Source organism: Ananas comosus, linkage group 8 (assembly GCF_001540865.1).
Source record: "Ananas comosus cultivar F153 linkage group 8, ASM154086v1, whole genome shotgun sequence".
Classification (NCBI taxonomy): Eukaryota; Viridiplantae; Streptophyta; class Magnoliopsida; order Poales; family Bromeliaceae; genus Ananas; species Ananas comosus.
The window spans coordinates 11211434-11220538 of NC_033628.1; the positions used below are offsets into that span (position 1 = coordinate 11211434).

The 9105-nt window shown below is 36.6% G+C and overlaps 1 protein-coding gene across 3 annotated transcripts; it reads right to left on the reverse strand.

Moving 5' to 3' along the window:
- LOC109714492 lies at positions 221 to 6006 on the reverse strand. 3 transcript variants are annotated; one of them, XM_020239143.1, is made up of 11 exons: positions 5555 to 5969; positions 4976 to 5064; positions 4555 to 4748; positions 3984 to 4023; positions 3398 to 3479; positions 3130 to 3207; positions 2917 to 3042; positions 2167 to 2288; positions 1484 to 1523; positions 734 to 808; positions 221 to 648 (listed from the first exon to the last, which is right to left on the reverse strand). In XM_020239143.1, exons 1-11 carry the CDS (start codon positions 5815 to 5817, stop codon positions 459 to 461), a joined length of 1299 nt encoding a protein of 432 aa, XP_020094732.1. In that variant the 5' UTR covers positions 5818 to 5969; the 3' UTR covers positions 221 to 458. The 3 variants fall into 3 exon arrangements, 2 of the variants coding, with proteins under 2 accessions (XP_020094732.1, XP_020094733.1); XR_002217387.1 differs by having other exon boundaries at positions 569 to 648; positions 734 to 803; positions 5555 to 5999; XM_020239144.1 differs by lacking the exons at positions 221 to 648; positions 734 to 808 and having other exon boundaries at positions 1484 to 1552; positions 5555 to 6006.

Here is a 9105-nt window from a genome sequence, read left to right on the forward strand (position 1 = left end):
AAGTTTGAAAGTACTTTTTCTCTAACTTTATTTTTTATTTAATATTCTCATTTAATATTCTCTTCTCTCTACAAATAAAAAAATATATATTATATAAAAATTAATACTTACATTTGATTCAATTAGATGACTTGATATAATATATAATATAATAATTATGAACTTAAAAGTCGCACTCTCGCTGCGAAGCTCGGAAATAATTGTAACTAAAAGAGCACAATTGGGAGAAAACATCTAACCGTCCTAAAGATCCGAGCCATCTCCATTAACTGAACATCGAGTAAGGTCCACAAAAGAAGTGTCCGGGAAGCGAAAAAAAAAAAAACAAAAAAAAAAAAGCAAATGATAAAAGAATCAATGACTGGAGAATGAAAATTTGCGCTTCCCTTTCTCTCCAAATAACCATCCTAAAAACAAAATTGATCATCAAATAGAGCTAACACTGCACGCGAAGCTCTTCACTCGGGAGGGGTGGTCGGCGAGTCAGGCGGATCACGCGGCGAGTCAGGCGGATCACCCATCTGCTGCGGCGGCGGGGAACCAAAGTCCAGACTGGGATATACTCCTGGCGGCCTTTCAAGAGGTTTTATGGACAATAATTGCGTAGAATCCCCCACCACATCCGCCCATCCGTAGTGAGGTTCAGCCCTTCGACAATGCGGTAAAATAAACTATTAGTTTCATATCTAAAAGGGTGATTTCACATTGCAAGAGGAAATAGAGAGCATCTTACTCATAAGAGGTCTCTTCATCCATAACTATATCCCAGCTTTCTCCTGTAGTGCTTTTTCCATATTTATGTACTGCCCTGCCACAGAAAATCAATTAGAGCATTATATTTTGCCAATAGAGCGCAGCAGAAAATTCTCATTGTAGTGATTAGTAAAATTGAGAAAGAGAAAACAAACAAGAGAACGATGTTTCTGTCGATCTGACGGTTTCTGCTATGCATAAATAATTGTGTTTATAGCAGTTTAACTTCTCCTCCCAGAAAAAAGTTCTTACGCTGCATCTAGTGAGATGTGATTATGAGCTCAGTTATTAGAAATCATCTATAAACCACAATACGCTGCCATGGTTACAATGACAAATGAGCTTGCGGTATTTGTGAAGATGAAATGAAATGGACATAGAAAGGATAACAGAATGGTTTGGTTTGTGAAAATGAAATGAAGAATTACGTTACAGGCAAAAAGTTATTCTCAATAGCAATAAAAACCTGGAACTTTTATGTACGGCAGAAAAGAAAACTAAAGATCATGAGAACAGGAGACTGGATGTCTAACAAATTAATGGAAGCTGCAATATCAAGTGCACCTCATGCTATTACTATAATTGTAGACTGTAGAGAGATTTAATTGTGGACAAACAGGTCTAGGATTGCGGATAAACTAGGAACCTTCATGGCCTCTTCAAGTTACTTAAGATACAAATGAAGTAGAAGGGCTCACACAAGAGAAAAGGTAAAGTTTTGAGTACATACCCATTTCCAAAGTGCTCTTCTCCCCAAGTTCTTGACCAACCTACACGCATCAGAAGGCCGGTAATGAAACTGGTACGATAATAATCAGGGATGGACTTAAAAAGAGTAAGCTATTGAGTGAGTGAAATCTGTACTGAAAAGTTAATTTGCCAAAACGGTACAATAAGTTTATAATTACATTGTCAAAACAACTGTTCAAAAATAGTGCAACTAAATAGGATAATCGATATCAGTTATCTCATACACTGGAATTGTACAAGAAAGCTTATGCAGNCCCCCCCCCCCCCCCCCCCCCAACCCAAAAAAAAAAAACGATGACTTCAAAGAGAACAATCAGCTTAGTCTGGATATACTTAGTGTATCATGTAAGAGCTGAGTTCTTGAGACCAACTAGGAGGTGCAACAAGTATAATCCACAAATATATACTATAATTATAAAGCTAAAAAAGCTGAATCAGCTCACATGCATTGGTACTAGCCAGCATTTGATAGGTAGAAGACAGAGGTTCAGCAACCAACATGGTATAATAGCACAAACTAGAAGGCAAGCTCTCCATGCATACTTGGAAGAAAGTCACATTTTTGAGTCAATAAACAAGGATCACATAAATTACTGCTAATGAGATGATTCGCACACAAAGAGAGAATTTATGCCAGCTTATATTTTAAGGGAAGAAGCATACGTTCACCAGATGGAGATACATGCCATGTCTCCCCTTGCCGTGAACCTATGCCGGAAAAAAACTTCTCCTCCCACTTGTCTCCCCACCGCGTGCCTAAGTCGGTTTCGGCCCATTTATCTGTCCTGTAAAAGAAGAGCAATTTCAATATAATTTGCTACTTCACCTCCAAAAATCATCTAAAAGACTAAGAAAAGTAAATTAGCAGGGCTATTAAAGAACGGATAACAGGTGATAATGTGTTCTTGATAAGCTTCCACCAAAGAGAAGTTTCTGTAATTTGCAAGGTTCAACAAACAAAATAATCCTTCAATATGCACAAAGAAAATTTGCATTCCAAGAATAAGCTTTATCAACACATTTGGAACATTTCAGGAGAGAGTACATAAAGAAACTAATCATTGCACCTTTTTTTAACACTATTACTGATGGTTACACTGCATAAGATAATTAAGATGGAAATGTTCTGTAGGATTTCCACTACTTATTGTGTGTATAGAATGCATATAAAAATTACGACTCATGCAATAAAGCACAACTCTAGTTGCATACTACATGAGCTAGTTGATGTCCTCTTGTTCTAATTTACCTGGGAGTTAATTTAGAATTTCGAAGATAAAGAACCAAAGCCTTATTATGGATTTAAACCATTTGACAAGCGAACCTTCCCAGACAATAATTGGAAGAAATAAGAAAAAAGGATTAGTTTCACAATCCTCAACCAACTATTAAGCTAAAGGAAAACAAGCTAACCACTTAAGCACGTATCCTCGTCCATCATAATGTTCCCCCCACTTCTCCCACCACGATTGTTCATTCAGCCTTCCATATTTATGAGCTCCTTTTTCCGTCCAACCTTTTGCATCATACTTTTCCCACCTAAAGAAACAGGAAGTTGATGTTGCAAACCATTTGTCTATATACAAGCACAAGTAATGAAATTTGAAGACAAAAGTATAATCTTACCATTTTTCATACCATCCAGCTTTTTCTGTGCCTGATTTTGCTTGTTTCTCTGCACTTCTTTCTATTCTCGCAAGATTACTGTAGTCGTCAATTAGGCTCTTATTATACGTTTGCATGAACAACTAATGAATTTTACCAAAGAAAATTAAGAAAATATTTTTATTTCAAAAAATTATCATCCATAGACTATTTCTTTTTACTCTATTCCATAAAAACTGCCAAAACCATCTAGTTCTGACAATATGTAACTAACCCTAAATTACCGTACCTCCATTCATCTTGGTACAGAACCTCTTTCCATGTTTCCCACCAAGAATCTCCTTCAGCATTCTTGCCAGATTTCTCTGCACCTGTAACAGTACATAAATAAATCAATATTAGACGACAGGGGAATAAAATGAAAAAGGGTTTAAATTGTTCTCAAGCCTTTTCATATGGGTCTACTAACCAGAATAGCTAGAACAGAAGTATTCCGGGTTCATCACTGATGTTATCTTACCTAACAAAGCCACTCTATTCATTCTTTGAACTAAGAAAAAGATCCCAGTCAAACAAAAACTAGCTTTTCCCTAATATACACCCACAGCCGAAAAAAGAAATGATAAGAGACAGTGATTTGATACTCGATTATATGTCACATGAAGTGAAAATAGTTGTTTGGGTGACCATTGTTTTGCAGTCAATATAATTGTTTTAAACAGGCCAGTTTTTTGAACATAATGTAATTGTCATGTTTACTCCACCCTAGGTCCATTCACATGCAGGCAAGGAAACAAGAACTATAAAACACACGCATGCACAGGCAGTCACCTGCACGCACACGCACATGCACACATACAAAGAAAATGGCATACCTAACTCCTTATATCCAGTCCAATCACTTTTCTCCCACCACTGTAAAGTAGATCAAGAATATCAATTTACATGGATTGATACATAGAACACTATCCAAAAGATAATGATAAATCATTTAAACTAAAGAGTTCATAATTGTTAAATGAAGAAACTTTAAGCTTCGCTCATAATTGATTTACTATAAAGCTTATATGAGTTCCATTGTTCAACTATAAAACAATCAAGCTCAACTTCATAGTATTTTCATCCATGTATCTCAATATCAGAGAACATGTAGAAGAAGTGAGAACCATATAATCCTGTGCTATTATTTTAATATTTTTTTTAGTCAAGAGAGGGAGCAAATATCATTTTCCCAATAAAGGTAGTAATCTACAGAAAATGGAACGGCTTTTCTCAGTGAAATCCTATGCATATTCAGCGTCAAAAAAGGATTCAGATATTATCCAAAAGACAAAAGAGGGTTGAAGCTGAGCAAATATTTAGAAGATTAAGATTAATGGCGAACATTTTGTTCAATAGATGTGGCATGCAAACTGTTGGGATAAAATACCGGGGCCAAAAACATACAGTTTCAGTCCACTCGACAGAACCATCATGGCTTTGACCTCCCATCCGAGCCCAACGACACCTATATCCGTTGTCACCAACGTCTTCTCCACTCTGCCTGTACCATGTACTGCCGTCTTCATTTACGCCAGACTCGTTCACCTTCTCATCTAGCAAGTTGATTCCCCAGTCCTTTTCACTAGCAATACCAGTGTCTATAAGGGAGATGCCAAAGAAGCACATGTACTTACTTAGAAGCAAAACCTGATGTAGCTAGAATCGTTTGAAGATACAAAATGCGGTGTTCTGTTTTTGACAGAAATCTCGGTGCACAGATGCGGGAATAGGATAAGCATGGCAACCGCTCTAGAAATAAGTAATTTTTGAACAAGATCAAAGAGATATGCTCATGAACATTATTTTTGAGGCAAAAGAAACACACCTCTCTTAGGCGGAGTGTCGCGAGATTGAGGAGCTGAATTTCTCGCACTGCAGCGGAGGTAAAACTCTTGTTTGAAAAGCCTCTGGCAGCTACCATAAAACCACAAATCTTTTATTCAACAACAACCCTCTAGAGCAAAGCTGAATGATTTTGTAGCAAAATTTACAGCTAATTAGTTAATTAAACATACGGAATACAACACGTGAGAGTTGAAGTAAGGTTTTGCAGAGCATAGTGCATGAAAAGCACGTTTAAGCATCGATTAAATCAAATCAAACAGATACAACATTGTTGAGCGAAAAATAAGTCCACACACTGCAGAGATAACTTGTATCTAATTGAGACATAGAAGTATCAGAATCAACACGTCTGATATGCTGCAGAAACCAAATTTATCAAACCGTGAAAGGATGACACCGGCATGTTTCGGGATCCCTTGGTGTCATCCAAAACCAGCATAATGTACCTTAAATCTAGGCATCGCAAACAAATTCCAAGAAACGAGCGAAGCTTCGAGAAGCTTCGAGAACAAAGTTCATGGGATAAAGAACATCGAAGCTTCCAGAAACTTTTGCGTACCGCGGCGAAGGGAAGGGAAGCTTCGTCGCGCGGTTCCTGTGCTCGATGCCCCACTCCTCGGCCCTCTCCGCCGCCGCCGCATTGACCACCCCCTTGCCGAGTCTCCGGGGCTCCGACTCGGGGCCGCCGCACCACCGGATCGGCTCCCCGAGCCACCGCTGCTTCCGGAAGTCCACTTCCCGCGGCGGCGCCGGCGCCGGCGAAAGCTTCCCCATTTTGAGATCGAACGGCGGAGCCGCCACCCCTCGCGAGCTCGCGGCCATCTGCGTTTCCCAGAAGCCGAGAGGATAAGAAGCGAAGAACTCTTCTCGGTCTCCGCCGCTTCTTGGAACTGTAGAAGCGCTTCTGGGGGAAAGCAAAAGGGGAGAGGAGCGAGTGCTTTGGCCTTTGGTTGGGGGGGGGGGAGGAGAGCGAGAGAACGAAGAAGAGCTCGCCGATTCTTTAAATTAAATTAAAAAAAAAAACAAAAAGATAAAAAAAAAAAGAAAAAAGAAAAAAGAAAAAATAGTTTTTGAAAGAAAAAAAAAAAAAAAGGAAAGGGGAAGACGAAGAGCGGGGGCCAGTGGGGCCCGCATTTATGGAGGGAGTGAGGAAACCATACACGTGAGCAGGGGTGGTGGGGCCCGCGGTTCACGCCGATTGTGGTGGGTATGGTTCGCGGTGGGCCGGGCCGGATCTGGAACGTGGCGCGGCTGGGGCCGCTTGATGCGGTGGCGCCATTTTTGTAACGGAAGAGACCGCGAGGATCACGCCCCCCGGATATCTAGAAATTGAATTTGTTTTTCTTTTTTCTTTTTTCTTTTTTCTTCAGATTATTTCGAAATTTGATTTGTTTTATAATCTTTTTTTTCTAATAAGTTTTCTATAACTATCTGAATTTTCGGCTATTTTCGGGTAGTCTACTAAATTTTAAAATTTTTTAAAATTTTAGTATCTGATCTGTAACTTTTTATGATTTTATTATATTAATTATCTAAGTTTATATTTAATATTTAAACTGTTCATTAATATAATTTTAAACTTTTTGGGGCCAAATATTCAATTTTTAAAATTTAGATAACTTCCATAGTTAGTGAATATTTATGTAACTTTTATGCGTATATTCTTTTCCTTTTTAGGACGAATAAACGAATGCGAGGGCAAGAAGGTGTGAGAATCGTGCTGGGCGCTTATGCATCACGTGGATAAGCATAGGGATAGAACGCGAGAAATGTGTCCATAGTTAGTGATCGGTGATGATTTGTCGTATGTTAAAATAAAAAAAAATAGGTAAGTTTTCCATCCAAAGAAATGGTGTTTTCACCTATTGTTCCTAGCGCAAGTAGTAAAGGACTTGGTAGTTGGTACCTGAGGTTTCAAATTCGAATCCTAGTTGATTCACATTTCTAGCTAAGTTTATTTCTAAATGAAATAAACAAAACGTGTAGCATGCTACCTATCTCTCTCAAAAAAAGAAAAAGAAGAAATGATGTTTTCAATAGTGATTCATTCATCCTTATTAACACTTTTTGATGGTAAAGAGCTTTTTTTTTTGAGAGAGATAGGTAGCACGCTACCGTTTCGTTTATTTTATTTAGAAATAAACTTAGCTAGAAATGTGAATCAACTAGAATTCAAACTTGATATCTCGGTACTAACCACCAAGCCTTTTGCCACTTGCTCTAGGGACAGTAGGTTAAAAAGCTTTATTAATGTTAGTAGAAACATTGTTTTTATTCTCTATTTTTTTGGTCCAAAGAAAGACAAACTAAAATCTAAAAATACTTCTCTCTTCCTTTTAACTCTCAATCTCTTTATTTCATTTTCTTGCAAATCAACACATCCTGTGAGCTATTTTGATTTTGTGTCAAATCAAGTATCCATGTTTTAAATTCAAAATCTAGCTGTTTTATATTTTTTGTTTATTTCTCGAGAAATGAGCGATAGGTTGATTCCTTTATCTTCACATAATTCTTAACTTCTATGTCCTTAGTTATGCCAAACCAAATGTTAGCATGCAAGGTGCGCTAGCAATAGAAAGGCGTGTTGAGAATAACAAAGCATTATTGGCATTTTTTTTTCTATTTACAATAGAAATAAAAAAAAACCTCATAGAATTGCATCAAAATGAAAAGAGAGACCACACAATATAAACCCTAAAGGCAAATAAATTAAGGGCCACTTTGCACTATAGCAAAGTTTTCCTTAGAGTGTAGATAATGAGACTAAAATTTGAAAAGTAAAAATTATATTATTAAAAAAATTACACAAAATCACAGATGCCATTAAATAAAATCATTCGAAGTAAAGTAATAGTGAAAACGCATAAAACTTATCTGAACTATCAACCATTTTGAATCATCTATCTGATCTTTAAAATTTTGATATTATCATTCAACCTTTCAAATTATTTAATTTGTACAAACTAATAACACTTCGACCTAAAAATTGAAGCTAATTATTTATTTTAATAAATTTATAGTTATGAAAATTATATAAAATATATATATACTTATTAATTATACAAAATACACTAAATAACTGATTCAAATTAAATAAATTAAATTTTGAGCAATCAAATAGCTAATTTAAAATAATTTTATCTGTACTTGTTACCAAATATCGGCATCATGCGCTTTTTTTTTGATTGACAGGGTGGAGATTCTGATGACGTGGCAATAAGTAACGACCAATAAGATTTAGCCATCGCGCTACGCTACGCCAACTTTTAGGATGCCCCACATCTCATAATAGAAATCGACCGTACGCACGTCCACGTGGCGAGCCCACCTGTGGAAACTGTTGTAGTGGAATTATGCGCACGTGGCGGAGCCAAGGGGTCCAGATCTACTGCGTGGATACCATCTCCCGAATACGAACGGGCCAAAATCATCCACCTCGTACGCAATAATCAGATTGCAATTGTAGCCTGTTTATTAGAAAATAATAAAATGACAAAGTGAGATCTACAAATAGATTTTTTTTTTTTTTTTATTAGAAGCTTCACCCACTAGAAATATTTTTTTAGTACTCTATAGACTCAACTTAAAAATTCTTTCAAACTCAAAGTGGTACTCAGTTTTCGCTTTAATATTAAAAGATGTGCAAAACCTCCATCATATTTAGTACTCTCTCATTTTAGAAAAAAATTTATAATATGTCAGTCACATATTTTATGTTGTGATCCAATCTATCACAATTGTCACATAGAATTCATCCATTCTATTATTATTAGTAAAAAAAATATTTTTATTATATTGTTTCTCAAAATAAAGTTTTTAATTGGGTGCATATTGCAGATAGAGATGTCAACGGATCGGATTCGGAGCGGATTTTCAAAAATCTGAACCCGAACCCGACTCCAAACCCGAGACCAGAACCCGAATCTGAATCCGATGGATTTTAAAAATTCATATCCAAACCCGAACCCGACCAAAAATCCGAAACTCGAACCCGCTCCCGAACCCGAAACAATTATTTCTTTTTTAATATTTCAAAATATATTATATTAAATCTAAATTTTTAAAATACAAATTCAAATATAATATCAAATATATATATATATATATATA

Excerpts from the sequence above, each read along its gene's own strand:
- LOC109714492 (XM_020239143.1), bottom strand. The coding sequence starts at position 5,817 with ATGGCCGCGAGCTCGCGAGGGGTGGCGGCTCCGCCGTTCGATCTCAAA. Across the intron at positions 5,065-5,554 it reads CTTCCCTTCCCTTCGCCGCG|CTGCCAGAGGCTTTTCAAAC; the intron begins GTACGCAAAAGT and ends GTTTTATGGTAG. Across the intron at positions 809-1,483 it reads GAAGAGCACTTTGGAAATGG|GGCAGTACATAAATATGGAA; the intron begins GTATGTACTCAA and ends TTTCTGTGGCAG.